General features: G+C 35.5%; 1 protein-coding gene across 2 annotated transcripts in view; it reads right to left on the bottom strand.

The window, feature by feature from the left end:
• The window catches only part of LOC149803803 (uncharacterized), a 363,874-nt gene that overhangs the window by 276,332 nt on the left and 66,808 nt on the right, over positions 1-20,734 (bottom strand). For both annotated transcript variants that reach the window (XM_089953611.1, XM_089953612.1), the window contains exon 4: positions 15,096-15,241. In XM_089953611.1, coding sequence (XP_089809737.1) covers positions 15,096-15,241 — 146 coding nt within the window. The remainder of the gene's footprint in view (positions 1-15,095; positions 15,242-20,734) is intronic.

Here is a 20,734-nt window from a genome sequence, read left to right as displayed (position 1 = left end):
TTCTATTCAAAAACTCATGACAAGGTCAATGGGAATCAAACAAAAACATGACACAAGATTTGTGATATAATGAATTTCTGTGACTGAAGTGTACATGTTTAAATTTTCCAAAACCAGAAAATATAATTTCACATTTCAACAACTTTATGTAGATCAACAATGGACATGTGAAAAAAGTCATTGATCACCAAATATACCTGTATATTATCCTGTTCAATTTACATAATGCCAACTGCCATAATATCAACTGATTAATAATAACAATAATAATAATAATAAGAATAAACAACAATCAGAATTCTTCAATTTCCACCCTCTCCCCAACTTTTCTCTTCGGATCCCAGAATGCCCACCCTGGCCACCAGGTCAAAACCCTCAGGAAAAGGGATAGGAGAGGATACTGATGATCAGCACATCTACAGGCCAAATCAAATTATATACCTACATCTGCAGTTGGCCTGAACATGCAGCAGAAGCTGAGTGACTTACACATCCCAATGCATTTTTTTCAAGGCTCCAGGTGGCCAAGAAGCACTTTACATATAACTACCATCTCACCTTTGTCCACATGGGTTCAAGTCTTATGCTAGGCCTATTTGGGTATGTGAGAAAGATTGAAAGTAGCTTCCCATGGGTCAGTGGTTCTTCCCAGGGTTTTCCCTGGGTTCTTCCTCCACCATATATACTAGTCACCATGTATAGCCTGTCATGTGCAGAAAAATGGCATGAAGCCCACAACAACAAAATTGGGAATAATAATGATAATATTAAGTATACTTTATTCAACTCATGTGATGCATATTTTTCCACTGAAATCTTCCTGTAGTGTCCTCAGGACTTAAAGAAATGAAATCCCCTTCTTTCCTCAACATTACCAAATGACAGATATATAATCATCTTGTATAAGTATTGCATTTATGTCATTGTATAACAAATTTTTTAATGAACATAATATTCATGGATAATGGGGAAAGATAAATATAACGAAGTCACACAGTCACACAGAAAAAGAGCTCAATTTTAATATGCAAAATAATGAAGTGACTGAAAAAATGTTCTTGTATTTAAAAGGTGGTCTGAGAAGAGTTTAATTAGTCAATATTGCGTTTTAGAAAGGGGAAGCTCTAAATTGTGAGATCATGAAATGTATTGTCTATATTATTTTAAAATTTTGTAATCACAAGGACTTACAACTAAAAATTTATGTATCAGTTTGAGTGTACGGTGTGTTTAAAATTCTAGATTAACACTGAGTGAAATAAACAACTCTATATTATTTCCACAAGTTACTGACTAGCCAGTTCAAGCTCAAGCTCCAAAATCCTATAGAAAAAAATGTAGGTATAGGTCCACTCAATAGGACACCTTAACACATTAACCCCTAGCGACGAGTTAATGTGGCAGGAGGTAGTAGCCTACTCCCGAGCTCTGTAGCGTCATGGTCATGCAGGATACACTAAAGTGGGTGGTATTATAGAAAGGTAGACAGATGTAGCTCTACAATGATACCAAATAATCTGGAATATCTAGTTGTACTACAAAATACAGCGGAAAAACCTAAATTTTTGGAATCTATTTTTTTCTGTCCAAAATTGGCCCGTGGTTGGGATCCAATTTTGTGTCCAGATTTTAGACTTTTTGGTTTCAGATCTAAGGCAAACCTGTATGAACTGCAAACAGACATATGAACCTTTGCCAAAAAAAGGATAAGATGAGCATTTGGAATAAAAAGTGGTCTCAATACGAAAATAATGGGTCCGTTAAACTAAAAAAAAAAAGAACTCCAACTTTTACCCTTCTGCTCATGCACAAGTCAAATAGCCAACAAAAAATGATGTTTCTAACACAACTAGGCAGTATGTTATTGAAAGATCACCTGGGATTTGGTGTTTTCGGATACATTTAGAAATAGCTTTCAAAATGTGTTTCCTACTTGAATTTCAGGTGAAAACCACAAAAACCTCCAGGGGTTAATGTGTTAATTGTCTCTTCTTTACATAATAGTCCTCCTCTATGTAGACACCATTCTCAAAATGAAAAGCTAGTATTGGAAAAGGACTGATCCCTCCTGAAGGTGGGGGTAGTGCCAAATGGGTAAAAATGTCCAGTTTTTCTACTGACTTCTGATTTGTGGGAGTGGGGATTAAAGAATAGGGATGCCATGTGGGTCACATACATCCATTTTTGCCTTTGTCTTTGGTTTCAGATATTAAAACTTAGTATGCACTAAATAGCCTGGATTGTATTGATTTGCCATTAAACTTTATAAATGTGTACTTAATGAGAACTGGAGCCTTCAAATAGGGGAAATTGGGAGGCCACTATATTATCATTTATCTAAAAATCATTTCATTGTGACAAAGTGTGTACCTCCCAAATGATGTAAATAACTGAGACTTGACTGTACAAGTATAAGACTTGAATTACACAATCGCAATTAAATAGAAAAAAAGACGAGTTGAATAAGAAGAAAATCCCAAAATATAGTTTCAATGAGTCTGAATTATCACCATACTCAGAATGAAATTCCAGATGGTCATACTGTTTGGATTCAGAGCCTCTGAGCTTGACAACTAAGAGTTGAAAAGATTCACAGGGTCATGATCAAGTTGCATCCAGAAAAGTTCATACAGTGGATATCACATGAACAAGTTGTATCCAGACAAATTCTTGAAATGGATATTAATGATCAATTTTGTATCCGGACAAGTCATGCACTGAGTATCCTTTGGAACAAGTTGTATCCAAATTCATGCAGTGGATATTAATGATCAAGTTGAATCCAGACAAGTTCAAGCAGTAGATATTACATGAGCAATCTGTATTCAGACATGTTCATGCAGTGGATAGTACATGATCAAGCTGTATTCAGACAAGTTCATGCAGTGGATATTACATGATCAAGCTGTATTCAGACATGTTTATGCTGTAAATATTACATGATCAAGCTGTATTCAGACATGTTTATGCTGTGAATATTACATGATCAAGCTGTATTCAGACATGTTTATGCTGTGAATATTACATGATCGAGCTGTATTCAGACAAGTTTATGCAGTGGATATTACATGATCAAGCTATTCAGACAAGTTTATGCAGTGGATATTACATGATCAAGCTGTATTCGGAAAAGTTCAAGCAGTAGATATTACATGATCATGCTGTATTCAGACAAGTTCATGCAGTGGATATTACATGATCAAGCTGTATTCAGACAAGTTCATGCAGTGGATATTACATGATCAAGCTATTCAGACAAGCTTATGCAGTGGATATTACATGATCAAGCTGTATCCAGACAAGTTCATACAGCGCAAATTACATGAGTGAAATAAGCAACTACAACATATCCTTCATATCTTCTTGCATAATGTGCACCCAACCACAAACACCCAGAGCTGACATCATATTATGTACCAACAGATCTGGATAAAGAGTGTTCCCTTGCAGTCATAGGTATAACAAACAAATATGGGTGCAAAGTGTTCCTTTGAAGTCATAGGTATAACAAACAGATCTGGGTAAACTGTTCCCTTGCAGTCATAGGTATAAGAAACAGATATGGGTGTAAAGTGTTCCCTTGCAGTCATATGTATAACAAACAGATCTGGGTGTAAAGTGTTCACTTGCAGTCACAGGTACAACAAACAGATCTGGGTATAAAGTGTTCACTTGCAGTCATAGGTACATTAAACAGATCTGGGTGTAAAGTGTTCTCTTGCAGTCACAGGTACAACAAACAGATCTGGGTATAAAGTGTTCACTTGCAGTCATATGTATAACAAACAGATCTGGGTGTAAAGTGTTCACTTGCAGTCATATGTACAAAAAAGGTCTTTCCTTTTCCTGTACATTGATAAATGAATGCTATTTACCATCTATATTATGGAGGCCCCAAGTTGCCAAGTGGTCTAAAGTGCTCACCATTACAGATCACTGCCATCTCACCTCTGTCTGCGTGGGTTCGAGTCTAGGGCTCGGCCAATGCGGGTATGTGAGAAAGCTTATCAGTAGCTTCTTGTCAGTTGATTGTTCTTTCCGGGTTTTTCCCTGGTTCTTCCTCCACCATTTACTGGCCACCATGTATAGCCTATCTTGTGCTGAAAAATGGTGTTAAACACTACAACAACAACAACAACAACCATCTATATTCACTTATAAGTTGAGTCAAACTGCAAGCAACAAAGATTCTGATCTGCAATTGCATAATGCAGATCAGGGTCTACATTGTTTGTTTTACTAATTACTCCAAACAAACTGCACAGACCCAGATCTGACAGCACAATATAGAACAACAGATCTGGGTCTTGCAGTTTGCAGTTGGAGTCATAAGCGAGTATAAGGTATATGTATCAGGGTTTCCCCTTGGAGTTCAAGAGTGTGAGTCAAAGATACCCTTGATGTCTGAACTGAGGGGTCAGACAGAGTAAAAATCAAAATATGAAATTTTGAGGTTTCTGATGCACACATGACGGTAAAGGGAAACAATGTACGCTGAGCTACTGACAAAATGTAAGTCCTGTCATTCATCCAGTATGTAAAATATGCATGTCAACATTTAATATATCTGAAATTTTTAGGTACAACAACTTTAAGATTGGTGTGATATTGATAAAAACTACAGCATGCATGTATATAATGAAAAGAATCCCTCAAATGGACTAATGCTTATGCTGTACAGTCTGAAACGAATTTCCAGGAATCCAAAAATAAAATAGTTTCTTCTTTGTAACTTCTTAGTGTTGAAACCTCTTCAGATATTCTTGATTGATAACAAGATCTTCAAAAACTGGCCATTGTGGCAACCTTATTGTACATCTGAATGGCACCATTTTCATTTAGGCCCAACCAGATACATCATAATAAATCTTGCAGTGAAAACCATCTGTCAAGATGACATTTAGGCCAATGAATCAGCCCTTCACCGGTGATGACGTTGATTTTTGGATTATGGGCTGATATCACCTATTCATTAAGAGCTAGAATTATTTGTAAACACTTTTGGCTGCACACATCGGTCTATATTTTATACACTTACCGGTATTTCTCGTGGCTGTGGAGCTAATGTCAGCTGAAGGGTTCTTTTGGTGACAATTACATTTCCGGAGCAAATCCTATCTTTTGTGACTTGTAAATCCATGTGGAATAGCACAACTATCTGTCTGGTGGCCATTTTGAATTTTGCACTAGATATGGCTGTTACCAATTACCCACATGTGTCTAAAGTATATGCAGGATTGTTCCAGAATGATTTGCATGCAGCAAAAATTGCATATTTTAAAGAACAGGTGACATCAGACCAACATATCGTCCATCAGTATCAACACAGATTTGGGTGGTTGATTTACCGGACTAGATGATATTCTGTTCAGAAAGAATAGTGATCAAAAGATTTTCAAGATGGCCATATTTAATGTCTTAGCAGCACCATTTTCAGTTGGAACCACTTAGAACCAACTAGACATCATGATAAGTTTTCTCATGAAAATACAATGTCAATATAACTATCCATTTCTTATCAGACAAATACATCCTGAGAAAATATATGACAAAATATTGCAACAGTGATAGCAGGCTTATCATTGGGCAAAAAAATACGCTGTGTGGATGTGTGTACTGTATACATACACACAGTAACACATCATTTATCCTGATGATGAGTATCCACATTATTCATCTGTACAGACTACTACCGTATTCCCCAATTATCCACATTATTCATTTGTACAAACTACTACTGTGTTCCCTGATCATCCATATTTTTTTTCATGTGTACAGATTTACAACCATATTCCCTGATATTCTCAATATGCATTTGTACAGTCTACTTACTACCATTTCCTTCATTATTTTTTCATGCAGACTACTATTGTGTTCCTAATTATCCAAATTATACATTAGCAGACTTACAACTGTGTTCCCTAATTTTTTATTACTTGTTACAAAGTTCATGTATCTATAAATGAAACTAATGTCCTGATCATGATGCCAATATAGAACAGCATTAAAAAAAATCAGAAACCAACATGATCAAATATAATCTCATGCGATTAAAATTAGAGAATAGTATTAACTAAATACTATTTATAGAGCAAAATCAACTGTTTTTAGGAGAGATGTACACAGAGAATGATACAGTGACAGAAAGTTTATTCTTATACCCAACTGTTACTAAGCAAGTACTGCTACAACAATACATAATCTGTGTAAAGATATTAAAGATTAATAACAGTTATCTAAAAGGCATTCTGTACTCCATGCCTAGACATATGTAGTAACATGTAATTGTCGATCAACGATCAACTATGACTTAACGAGAGATAAACGTTAATCCGCAAAATCAATGTCAGCCAAGTTTACCTTACATTACCATGACACCAGGCCGACCAGTCAAAACGTTAATCTTTTGACACCTGTTCACAGTTCTAATTTTTTGGTATAACAAAATTCAAGCACCCAGCTAACCAATTACCTGATGGGTTAAGATAATCTGTTTTATTGTGTGTATGTGTGTTTGTACACACACACACACTGGCCACCATGTAAAGCATACTGTGTGCTGAAAAATGGCGTTTGACCAACAACAACAGCAAAAACACACATGATATTTGTACATGTATGCCCATTAATCTGCTAAAGTTTCATTCCATGAATATTCAGAATATATGCCAGTTAAATAACCATTTTACAGTGCGATAAAATACTGTGTGAATAATTATAATAATCAAACATAAGGTCATTCATACTAAAAAATTAAACAACAAACAAAGCAAATAAGAGAGAAGTCATACTGAATGAGTGGGTGCTTGATAGTGTGAGATCTCAATACCTTGTGACACAATTTTGTAATCAATAAACAGATCTGATGATGTCTAAACACCTTGACAAAATCAATGAATAATTGATTTAAGAGTTACTCACCATTGCAATTTGAATCACACAATCTCATCTATTTCAATAAGTTTCTCATTGATTACATTTTTCCACCATGAATTATGAATATCTTAAGGATATTACACAACTGAGACTAAATGTTTACCTTGTTCAAGCTTAAAACACTATTTACTTGGGTATGACAGGTACCGTCTCCACTCGCTTATATGTTGAGTTCAACTGCAAACTGCCAGACCAAGATCTGCCCTCACATAATGTGCAGGAATATCATGGTCTGTGCAGTATGTTAGGAGTAATCAGTAGAACAACATAGACCCTGATCAGGTGCATTATATTAGGGCAGATCAGGATCTTTGTTGTTTGCATTTTACTCCACTTAATTATAAGCAAGTATATATGATACCAAAACTACAGTCTCACAACAGATTTACAGTTCTACTACTCTACACAGTAAACATGGCTGCATCAAAAAGGCCCATGGTCTCTACAGTTTGTACAGCATGGCTGAGTAACTTACCATCTATACCTGCTTATAAGTCAAGTCAACCTGCAAATCCTCTTTGTCTGTACCTTTTATTTCATCACAAGAACTATGCAGAATGATTTTTCTCACTTCCTCCACCATGGCATGCTTGTAACTTTGCATCATCCAGTGTAAGAAGGTCACTGTGACCTTAATAGTAGGTCACTAAAGTGATAATGTCTCTAACATAAATACACCCAGAAAATATCATTACTTAATACAACAACAGTAGTCTAAGGAACTAAGCTAAATGCAAAACCCACTCTTGCACAAGGCAAGTGGTACCCACCAAGACAAATACACCCATCAAATTGCATGAATGTATATACCATGGCATCCGAGAAACTATGCTAAATGCAAAAACTTAAAGACAGGTTTAAAAATCTCCTTAAAAAATACACACCACTGTCTGGAAAGTATACAAAAATGTTACTCTGTTAAAAAAATACACTTCCCCAGTCTGGCAAGTACTGAAAAACATTACTCTGAAAAACACACTGCAACAGTCTGGCAAGTACTGAAAAAAGTTACTCTAAAAAATACACTTGCCCAGTCTGGCATGTACAAAAAAATCTTACTGTAAAATATACACTTGCCCAGTCTGGCAAGTACTAAAAAATATTACTCCAAAGAATAAATTCTTACTCAATCAGCAGTTATAGTTAAAGTGACAATATTAATGACCCAGATATGTGAACGGTTGTTTTCATTAACTTACCCTGTGACCCTTCTAACAACAGTTGTTAAAAATTACAAACTGATACCAGCTATCTGCTCTCTCCCTGACAAGTGTTTATTAGTATTTGTTTATTAGTGAGTAAAACACGACAAACTTCCAGCATCAAGTATATGGACATTCAATCAACAAAATATTCTCAACCCTCTTATTACAATTACATCAACTATATCATTGGATAAATGTGCCCTGTGTAAAGTTTCATGGTAATCCTAAAAGCAGTTCAAGAGGAGTAGCGATAACAAACTTGCGCTCAAGGACAGACAGAACACAGACAACAGCATGTACTGTATTTTCTTTAAAATGAAGGTGTATTTCCTTTGTCGTGTTTCAATTTAGCAACGGAAGAGCTTGAGTACTTTTTTATTTTCATAGGCCGATTCTATGAGGAGAATATGAGACCAACTGCTTTGACTAGGAACAGTTTCTTCATCTGAAACAATAGCTGAATTGTTCCAGATCTGTTTGAGACCAGGTTTACCTCTATTTGTTTGCTGTTTTCCTATAATGAAAGAAATTTAAGTCTTCAACTGTTGCTGTCCACCTGCTCAAAGCCCAACAAGAGGACAGCAATTTGCATTGATGAACTGCATTTCTCATTAAAGAGTGGTATACTCTGGTAAAGTAGAATCTTTACTCGACTGACTCTTGCCACCATCCTCAAAGGCACTGTCCTTCATAAGGTTCCAAAACAATTTATGTCATATCACTACAATGTCTGCAGTGTCACAGTTATAGTGATGTCTAGCACTGGAGCATCTTATGTTACATGTTCAGTCTCGAATAAACAGTAACAAAAGAAAGAGTCAAAACAACAGGCTTTGAAAAATTTAACAAATAATTTATTCCCGGGAAAATTTTTGTACAAATGAAAAACTAAGAACTTATGGTTTTAAGAATCAAATCCAAAAATAATCCAAGAATAATCCACAAATTAAATTTTAGAAGTCCTATTAATGAAATGTTCTACTGAATTCAAATTCGAGTCCTGGCGAAGAATCAAAGATGGAAGGCGATGATGTATACTGTAGCTATTATTGTGCTGTTGTGTCTACAGTTCTGTGTTATTCACAAACGATAATCCAGTGTTTGAATTTCCCAATAAAATTTAAATAGATGTCTTTGTCCAAGAATTCTCTATGAGTACTCATACATTTCTAGGAAAAAGAAATAATCATTTTGAATCCAAATAATTCGAATAAACATTAAATTCTAAATACCAAAATGACACCAAAAGAATCACCTTTACACCCCAGTGTTTAGAAGCCCAACTGAGAAAAATCCCTATAAACAATGATTATACACTAACTCGAAATGCAAAACAAATTCCTAGATGAGGGTCAACTTTCCAGAACCTTTTAGAAGTATTTACGTATAAAAGCACACAGTCCCAGAATGACCTTGACAAAAACTCTAAGAATAAGATAAAATTGAAAAGTTGTTTACTTTTCTCACTGATTTCTGACTTAAGGTTGGGAACTAGGTCAGCTTTAGGTGCTTACAACTGAAGAGTCAAGGTCAAACTATTTTCTGGAAAATATCAAATTCCTAGTAAACAAAATTACATTACATTTTAACAAATAATGAAATTGAAAATATAAAGATTTTAAAACTTACAAACAAGTAAATTAAATCAAATATACATAACATGCATCATGCTACAGACATGTAGCATCATATTTAACCTAGCCAAATTATCATGACACCAGGCTGACCAGTCAAAACGCTAATCTCTTAATGCTAAGCGCCAAGTGAGGCAGCTGCTAGTACCATTTTTGCAAGTCTTTGGTATGACTTAGCCAGGGTTTGAATCTGAGACATTCCACATCCAAGGCAGACACTCTAACCACTCAGGCAACCAGAGTGGTCAATAATAATATGTTTCCTTTATAGCTGTCATGGTGATCTTAAGGAGTCAGGAGACATATGGAGAGTGAAGCTGTCACTGACATAGAAGCCTGGCATGTCTAGCCAACTGATCAAACCAGGAACTTCTGATCACCTGCATAACCTGAGGTCAAAGTAGAGTGTTGCATTCTAGTGGCAACAACCCCACCTCTCCTTCATTCAACCACCGATCCTCTCCTCAACAGACACAGACACAACCAATGAAAAACATGCTTCCTAAACTTAGTCACCCCTTATGAATTACTAGTGGATTCATCAGCCTATTCTCTGAGCAAGCTCAGGTAAAGAAGCCTCAAAGGCAAGCTAGTGTAATTTTAATTTCGCAGAAGCTATGTCCTACATAACTATTTAATATTATTAATAGAACAGGAATTAATGTTTATTATAAAGAGTCAAGACACAATTTGCAAGCACTCAGCATGATTTAGCAATTACCGAGATAATTAACCCCTGAAAGAATAGTTATCTGAAATACTTCTCAAAATAGGCAGAGATCCATTCAGATATAAACATACAATGTACCTATAAAACTGACACAGTAGTGGACTGGAGTTGTATTGATTAATGATTTTTATCACAGTAATGGACAATAAAAACAGGAGTGCATTACCTGATCTTTATCACACTCCAAAACACTAGTGACAGATATACCTCCCTACAACAATAACTGTCCCAGATGGCCATCCTCATCAAATATATCATAAATCAAGAATAAAGCATACTACAGCCATGGTGGTTTAGAAACCAGCAAGCTAGAACCATACCTTGACATCTGAGCTAGTAAACACAAGAGCTGTCAAAATTTCTCATCATAACCTTGCCCAGGTTTGTCTCTTGACATATGACACAAAACAGCAGATGTTAATAATCAAATAGCCAACCAAGAAATTGTTACGCCTTTGGTCTGATACACTGTGATTTTTAATGCAGAACACAAAACAGGAAAAAAAAAGCCTCAAAACTCTTACTTCAAGAAAACAATTTTTCAAATAGGGAAAGTGAGCGGTCATAGAGGTGTTCAATTCAACAGCCACTTTCTTTTAAAATGGAAATATTTCTTAACTTGCAAATGGCAGGTTCATGAGCTAGGGTTAGTAATAACTGAGGCAAACAAAAGATTAAAGGCAATGTACATCTAATTCAAAATGTCCAAGTCACAGTCACCAAGGTACCATGGGACTACATAATTTGAATAAATGCATCTTCTAAACATAAGTCAGCTATTCACGATCTGAATGAAGGTGAAGTAGAGTTGTAAAGTTTCATGTCTCAATACAGTCCTGGTAAGGTGACACAGAAGCAGCTGACATTATGAGCCATATAGATCTCCATACAGTGTTTAAAACCTTTGGTGATTTACTGATGTCATCAAACCTGACAACAAAATAAAACTCTGAAACATGTTTTCACATTAAAGTCAATAATTAGAATCGTGCAGATTTTTTAAAGTAATAAAGCACCATAAACAACCTTATAGATAACAAACGAACCCCTTCTGGTAAAGGTAACAAGAGAACCCATTATGGTTCTGAAAGCAGTTTTAAATTTTCACTGGATCTACTCTGAAATAAATTTAAAAAACTTTATCTTCACTGCCTTTAATCTGCTGATTTGTAAACAAAAACTTACATGTCTTCATGAGGTAACTGCTTTTCACTAATATTCTGCTAATGTTTCACACCAACACTATTTAAGCTTAATATTAATTTTTATGAAACTAATTTTCCACCTAAATTTCCTTTCTCATAAAGAAAAATTCAAGTACAAAGTAATTACAACACAAATTTTTTCCAATATTGTTCACTATTTCTTATTTAAGTGATACTGTTGAATCAGTCATTTTTGTCTGGCTAAAAAATGTCGATTTGCATCTCAGACTATTTTGGTGGAGGACAACATATTGTGAATGTAAACTTGATCACGTCTCAAAACAGTATCAATCGATGTTTGTGTGAGTCTGAATTTCTTGCATTTCTCAAACTCCACAAACTAAACATGCAAAACAAAATGAAATCCCTTGTGAAATATTCTTAGATTCTTCAGTATATATTCTCAACAGCAGCTTGAATCATCACTTGGTATTCTTGCTTCTCATAAACTGTTAATGACAAGAAAGTAAGTATAATAAAATCTATAATCAGTAACTACAAATGTCACAATAGGGCATGGTGCTTTAATGCAATTTACTACAGTCCAATGGAAGATTAGGGCAGGACAGAGCTCGTGTGCATCTCAGACATCTGTACAGCTAATGTTCCTGGCCAAACCTTGACTGGAGCTTTTGCTCCTTGGCCAACACTGAGAGCCCCTAGGCAGTTTCTTGAATACAAAGCCTTTTTAGAATTAAAATGAGCTAAAATAATTTAAAGATCTCTTTCCTATTGGTTTACTGCTCATTTATTTTGCTCCTTTAATATTAAGATTCAGAGTTTGTCTCTTTCTTTAAGGTTGCCCCTGCTGTGCCAGTCTAATCTATTAGGCTAGTTTAATTTATAATTCTGCCAAGACCACTTCTAATTAACACAAGGCCTGGAGGATACCTCATAAATCTTGCAACATGAAAGGACAGAAACCCTAGCTGCCCAGGCTGACAATTATCTAACCCCATCAATTATGGGTTGTAAAAGATACTTTTAATATTGGATGTGTAATCCTGATATAAGTCAGGATTACAGGTGTAGTTTATTAAGTCTCTAACCCCACCTCCCCGAAAAAAAAGTTGAAATGACATCCCTTTGTAAAGGGCCTTGCTTACAGTGCTTTCAGTGCTTACAACAATTTGCTCCTTAAGGCTTTTAACAGGGGAACTTGTGTTGGGAAACAAAAGCTAGGAAAAGATTGGCATTCAGGGACCAAGACTGATTTTAATGATATGGAATGCATAAAACCAAATGCAACTCTTGAAGGAATCGTGTAGGCAAACAACATCCTATTTACCAATACAGTGTCATATTGTATGTGTCATCCTGATATAAGTCAAATGGAGTTTAATATTGTATGTGTCATCCTGATATAAGTCACATGGAGTTTATACATCAAGCTCTCAATGTCTTTATCTGACCTATTACACACAGTCACACACAGACTGACACACAAATACACTTAAACAACAAAAAACTTCATACAGATCAGCACTGAGTAATACAGTCTTTGTCAATCCTAACCTAATGGCTCCATTACAAATATTTAATTAACAAATGAAAATCTAGTGACACATCTATATAGGATGGAAGGTATAACCTTGTTCCATGGCTTGATATATTAATGTTGTTTATCACAGACCCATACTGTAAGGTCACAGCTGAAAAAGCAATGAGTAAGCTTTCTAATGACATTAAATGATGTGCATTTTCTATGTAGTTTAGAAAATAAATTCTAAAAACTAAAAAAACTTTTGAAACTTCTTCTGAGTCACAAAATGCCAGTACTGGTTTTCTGACTCAAGTTTTTCTCTGGTAAGAATTAATTCTGTTTGCTCAAAGCATCCATCCCCATCTCAAGTGAGAACTAGAGTTGTTAGCAATAGGTACAATGCAAAGGCAGGGACGTCATTGAATTTGCATGTGCTGTAAAATTGCTATAGCCTATATACCGAAATTAACAAGCCCATCAAGTTTTGCCCCCCCCCCCCCCCCGGAAAAAATTGAAATGGCATCCTTGCTGTTACTATCTCTCTATTCTGTTATTCAGCCGGAGCCAGCGCATTGATATTTGCATGAATCAAGTTTTGCCCCCTCACTCCTGAAAAAAGTTGAAATTACATCCCTGTGTAAAGGGCCTTGCTTACAGTGCTTGCAGTGCTTACAACAATTTGCTCCTCAGGGCTTTTAACAGGGGAACTTGTGTTGGCAAACAAAAGCTAGGAAAAGATTGGCATTCAGGGACCATGACTGATTTTAATGATGTCATGGAATGCATGAAAGCAAATGCAACTCTTGAAGGAATCGTGAATGCAAACAACATCCTATTTAACAATATAATGTTATCAACACGAGACAAAAACATCAAAAGTCAAGTAGATTAGGCAAAACCAATCAAGGTTTATGTTGATGACTGTCCCATTACTATGAACTCTATGATTCAAATGACTTGTCTTCTAATGATACTCTATATAAAAGATACTAAATATATAGTATAACATTGCTTGGAAATGCAAAAAAGGCATGGTGTGCCCTCCAACACATCACAGAAGCAACCTGTTTGACATGGGATGATCTGTGATGATGTTCCATCTGAGAAGGTCTTTGATTTTGTAAAAGTGTACAGTTTATATCTGAAAAATGTGAGCTTTGTATAACTGTATATACTCTCTTATAAGTCAACTCCAACTGCAAACAGCACAGACCCAGATCTGCCAGTGCATGATGCGCTGGCAGATCTGGGTCTATACAGTTTGTTAAGAGTAATCAGTAGAACAAACAACATAGACCCTGATCTGCAGGTGCATCATATGACAGCAGATCAGGATCTTTGTTGTTTGCAGTTTGAATCTACTTATAAGCAAATATATATGGCATACCCTCTTTTGCCTTTATCTTTTGTTTTGTATGCCTTATTAGGGATGCCTACACTTACCTGACATTGCCGTCATGGCCCCGAGTGGCCGAGTGATATAAAGTGCTCTATGTTACGGATTACTGCCATCTCACCTCTGTCTGCATGGATTCAGGCAATGTGGGTATGTAAGAAAGCTTGCCAGTAACTTCTCGTGGGTCAGTGGTTCTTTACAGGGTTTTCCCGGGTTCTTCCTCCACCATTAATACTGGCTGCCATGTATAGCCTATCGTGTGCTGAAAAATGGCGTTAAACCCAACGACAACAACAACAACAACAAAAAGTGTAATTGCAGGACTGTGTTACTGAACCTATACAGATGAACGGTAAGTTATGCCACAAATGTACAAAATATGTAAAGATTGAGATATACAACAAATGTGTTGACTTTCAGAAGGACATGAACAAACTCATATCCTTATGACAAGTGGAATGCTGTCATTATGTACAAAGTACAGATGTGTTAACACGATTACTGACCACATCAAAGTGTCCATGCTGGCAGGCAAGGTGCAGTGGTGTCTCTCCTCCCTGTGCTTGTTCATTAACTGGTGACTTCATCTGAAGCAAAATATGGACAGGCTCAAGCTTTCCCTGCCAGGCTGCATAATGGAGAGAAATCATACCTGAAAGGAGAAAAGAAAATTTTAAACTGGAGTTACTGGTATACTGGTTTAACATCGCTAGACTGGCCCCAATATAAACTGACAATCCATGAGGATTGGCTGCATGTTTTGGTCTCAAGGTAACCATTCTCATACTACTGGTAATCAAATCTCTAAACTAACCACCTCTATAAAGCAAACATTTTTGCCTCATCAGTGTGCGATTTAATGACACTTAACTGCAGACTTTTTCTGAACTCTGGTAAGACAAAACTAGATATGTGCCTATGGAACACGACTGAAGCCTTGCAAAAGTGGCCTAAGCATGAAGCATATCCAAGGTGTGATGCCCTGCAAAATGAAAAACGTATCTAAGGTGTGATGAACAGATAGATAAAAAAGGAGACAAATAGCTGTAATTTAAGTAACATTAGTATGCCAATTCCACATTTGTGCAACAGCATGCAAAATGGAGCAATAAAAAATCCTCCTTTACCAACTTTTTTTTTAAAAAGGGGGCAAAGGGGAATGGATATACATTATGGAATTAACGCAGAAGAATTACAGCCAGAATACAGCTGAATTTCATATACCCAACACAAACCACTGTCATTAAAAAAAATTGTTGGATTGTTTGAGAAACAGATCTAATTTTTAATGTCATTCAAGAAAACCAACCCACTTTATCCCATTCTCAAACAACCCACTTTATCCCATTCTCAAACAAACTATGTACAGTTTGAAAACAAGCCCATTTCATTATGCTAGGAATGTAATTGTACCCTTGGATGCACTTTAAAAATAAGTTTGTTTCCATATCAACTCTTATAATGTAAATCACTTTTGATTTTGGAGTCAGGTCTTGGAACTTCATTTTGAAAAGTTAAGATTGCAGACATGTTAGGATTCATCTGCAATCAAATTTTTAATTGTATTACTTTTGTCATTATATTTTGTTTTTCAAACCTGCAAACTATAATATGGTAGCAAACTTAGTTACCCTGTATGCACTGTTTATTAGGCAAATCCAACTGCTAACTGTACAGGGCTAGATCTGCCAGTGCATAACGTGGTGGCTGATGTGGGTCTCTGCAGTTTGTTAGTAGTCAGTAGAACAAACAAAACAGACCCTGTCATGCTGGTGCATTACTGAATGGCATATCAGGGTCTATGTTGTTGCAGTTTGACTTGACTTATAAGTATATACAGTAAAGTTTTCTACAGCATCAGTTTTTACTTCATTTCATGCTTGCTAAAACAGTGTTATGGGTGCATAAACAAATTATACATTATACTACAGGAAATATACACATTCTGGAAACTGGAAGACTTCCAATGGTCCAATTACTAGGGATATACTAACCATTCATTCCTATACAAAAAAAACAGGTAAAATTTCAATTTGGGTGCATCCTTATTTGCCCCTTTTATCTTTACAATTTGGTCACAGTAATATACAAAACGATTCCCCTGATTATCATCCATTTGTTCAAGTAGGTATTTGTCTGGGATTTATTTTTAAAAATCTATTAGAGAGTTAGCGAGGGCTGATAAAGCTCTCAAACTGACAATTAACAAGGCTATGAGAGAACCACATCAGGGATCCAAAAGGTGAACAGATCCAGTCTGCCTGGAAATCATGCAGCTATTTACCTTGATCCATGAAAATATTTACCTGTATGTGTAATACCTTGGACCACTTTCACCAGGTATTTTACAGGTGGGATTATTCTAGTATTAAAGCTCTTCTGGATACAAAAGGGAAAAATTCATGCTGGGCATTCTTGTTAGATATGAAATGGGTTACCTTTTCTATAATCTGATTTTAATAGGCAGGACTACAGTGCCTGGTGTGGAAATGTAATACACCTACATTATCAATGATCTACACTCTCTGCACTAAAATGATTATATAAACATGGATGAGATGTGAATAATGAACAACCTTTAAGAATTTATTTCTTTTACTTCCAACTTCTGTAATCAACTCACAAACTACCACAGCTGAGATAAACATGCTAACTTATTTATATATACATTTTTTCCTATATAATGAAAGTTTTTCTTTCGAATGATGGCCAAATCTATTTACATGTTATGATGTGAAAACTGCCTAGATGTCTAACCATGAGTGAGCCATGCTTCCTGAGTTAAACAATCTCAGCACTCCTGGTGTTGTTACATTAATGATTTACAAATAATCTTTCTTTCTTTTTATTAGAACATTGACTGAATTTTGAATAAACAACAACTGAATAATAGTCTGTGTCTGTAACATGTGGTTTGGTCAATTCATTTTCACCAATTTATATTTATCCTGTTATGACCTTGACCATGATGCATGGGCAAGGCTATGGCTTTTTAGAAGCATCAGTTCAGCATTTATATTATCCCATGTATCATCTTTGTTGATAAAAGTTTGAAGCTTTCACATTTTATTCATCTTCCTTCACTGAATTTTTTCACTATTTTTCAAAAGCAAAAAATGAGACTATTTTCCTCATGAAATTAATTTTTTTTTTTGGCATGATCTAGCTCTGAGTTTGGAGTCTCAGCATATTGTATGATGACAGAAACCATGACCAAAAAACAATCAAATGTAGAAATAAAAATGCAGGTCCACTGCCATGGAGATGGGGCAGCAGTAATGGTGATAGGGACCCTATAGGACACACTTTTACACACATTTTCATGTGATGTAATGTCAAATGCTGTGATCTGGTAAATGGTAATAAATTGTAGTGCAGCAAATTGTTGCTATACATTCTTCAAGTACCGTATATACTCCCTTATAAGTCAAGACAAACTGCAAACAACAAAGATCCTGAACTGCCATAGCGTAATGCACCTGCAGATCAAGGTTTATGCTATTTGTTTATCTGATTACTCTTATCAAACTGCACAGACCCAGATCTGCTGGTACATTACGTAACGGCAGATCTGAGTAGGTGCAATTTGCAGTTATAGTTGGACTTGACTTATAAGTGAGTAACAACCAAACAAACAAACCAATAATTTAACCCGCTATCTGTGTCTCATCTAGTGCAGGTATGAAATATGTAAGTTTTAATACTGATATCAATAATATATTATTTAGAAAGGTATTCTTCCTCAGTTTGAAGTGGCAAGGTTGTCATCCTGCTGTAATTCAAGTGGTAGCTGATTCCATCAGAAGATCCTTTGATGTAAATTAATTTTACACTGCATTACTTCTTGGTCTTCATAGTTCTGAACATAGCTTAGAGGCTGAACTTAAAAAGCATATAAAGGCATAAAGTGTTTAATGATAGATCTATATTTGATATGCTATCACAAAATATTGGCAAGATTAAAGGTGAAATGGATTTAGTCCATGTAGTGCATTTAGGTGTGTATACAATGTACATGAATAATGTTCATTTCTCTTGCATCTGAGGCATGAAATGTGCTTCACTTTGCCACCAATACTAATTGGCACTACCCATGTACATGTAAGAGAAAATGCCAGTTTTTGGTCAATAGGTTATTTACCACTGGCAGACAGATGATCCCATTATATTATTGAATCAAAGCTGCAAATCTAAGCTTGAACTTGCAAATAAGAGATTCCTGGGCTTGTGATCAATTGCAAAATTCAGACGGGACAAAGGGAGCAAATTTATAAGATTAATATAACAAAAGTTTAAATCAAATTTAGTTGAAAACCACAAAAAAATTCTTCCTATATATGTTACACAGAAAGTAAAGAGTAGACACACTGTATATACTCACTTATAAGATGAACCCAACTGCAAACTGCATATACCCAGATCTGCCAGTGCATTATATAACAGCAGGTCTAGGTCTGTGCAGTTTGTTAGGAGTAATCAGTAGAACAAACAAAAAAGACCCTGATCTGAAGGCACATTATGCGATAGCAGATCAAGATCTTTGTTCTTTGCAGTCTGACTCAACTTATAAGCAAGTATATACGGTCAGATTTTATTCAGTTATTATAAGAAGCAAAGAATTCTCTTTTATTTGCATATGACGCTATGAAATGATATATTTAGGCAAAATAATTTTTTTTCAATGTTAGGTACCTTGCATGTAGGTCAATGGAAACAGGAGCTTCAATAAATTTGCACCCTTTTGGAAGTAAAGGTATCTTGATACACAGAGAACTAGGTCTTATAAAGATAAAAGTTACATTTTCCTGATGTCTGTGTCAGAATATTGACAGCAACTCTGAACCCTAATGGTTTAACAGTGCTACTGTAATTCTAGGCATGCATATATTAACTAGATGACAATGGTTCAAAGGTATTTGGGGGCCACTGTTATGATAAACTGGATATTAATGGGTGCACATCAAATTTCAGTTGTATTGCTTGAAATAATTACTTCAAACTTTTTCCATTTGATGTGTATGGGTAACAATGTTTTGACATTACAGTAACATAAATTTGATGTTTATCAAGACATGCAATGCAGACTTTTTTTTTTAAAAAATGGCATAGATTTTATCCACATAATTTTAGGGCAAGTTGCTAGTACTTAAAGCCATTATCTAATTATGAAATATTTAAATATGCCATTTATCATAGTGACATGACCTTTTTTTCATGGTTTGTCTGACACATGGTTCAGAAATTTTGAAAAATCACAATCACTCACAGCCCTGAATTTTGTCTATAACATGGTTAACATGTAGCTTTGTGCGATATATTTCGTGTCCATAGAGCTGGGGATACAAGAATGCTAAGTCTGGGCTACCATTGTGATCTGAGATAGCACCATGGGAAGACTCCATAATAATTTGTTCTGTCTCTTCAAAACAAAGAAAATATTTCAAGACAGCTTTACACTTCTTGTAAAGCCATACTAGTGTGTAAGCTTGTTTTCCATGTTTGCTTTTAATTAACATGTGCGCCAATTTGACAGCAATTATTATTACTCATAAGGGACCCCTGGTGGATGAGTGGTCTAAGGTTCTCACCTTTACAGATCACTGGCATCTCACCTATGTCCACGTGGGTTCAAGTGTCAGGCTCTGCCAGTGTGGGTATGTGAAAAAGTTTTGTAGTAGTTTCCTGGGATTTTTTGTCCATGTTTTTCCTCCACAAGATATACTGGCCACCATGTATAGCCTATCATGCTGAAAAATGGCATTAAACCGATAATAACAATATAACAAGGATAACTGAAATTCTTCAAGAACATGATTTTCTGTTACACTACCTTCTCTGGGATACAGAATTTAATGTGGGTTACCCATAATTCATCTAACACTGAAGAGTTTCAAAAAGTAAATTTCTGATAAAAATCGAACTTTCTAAATATATTACTCTGCTCATTAATGCAAAAAAGACCACACAAAAAAACGTGAAAAAAACAATGCTCTGATAAATTAAGCAATGCCATTTTTTTTCAACAAATTCAAGAACGTTTCTTCAATAATGCCAGTTTTTTTTTTCCAAGTAGTCTAATAGGTAACCCCACAAATTTAAAGATTTTTCATGATTGTACAATACATTATGACCATGTTCTACTCCT

Source organism: Sinohyriopsis cumingii, chromosome 3 (genome assembly GCF_028554795.1).
Source record: "Sinohyriopsis cumingii isolate HCF-2022 chromosome 3, ASM2855479v2, whole genome shotgun sequence".
Lineage (NCBI taxonomy): Eukaryota > Metazoa > Mollusca > Bivalvia > Unionida > Unionidae > Sinohyriopsis > Sinohyriopsis cumingii.
The sequence above is the reverse complement of the archived record's forward strand: the minus strand, read 5'-3'. Positions and strand labels throughout refer to the sequence as shown.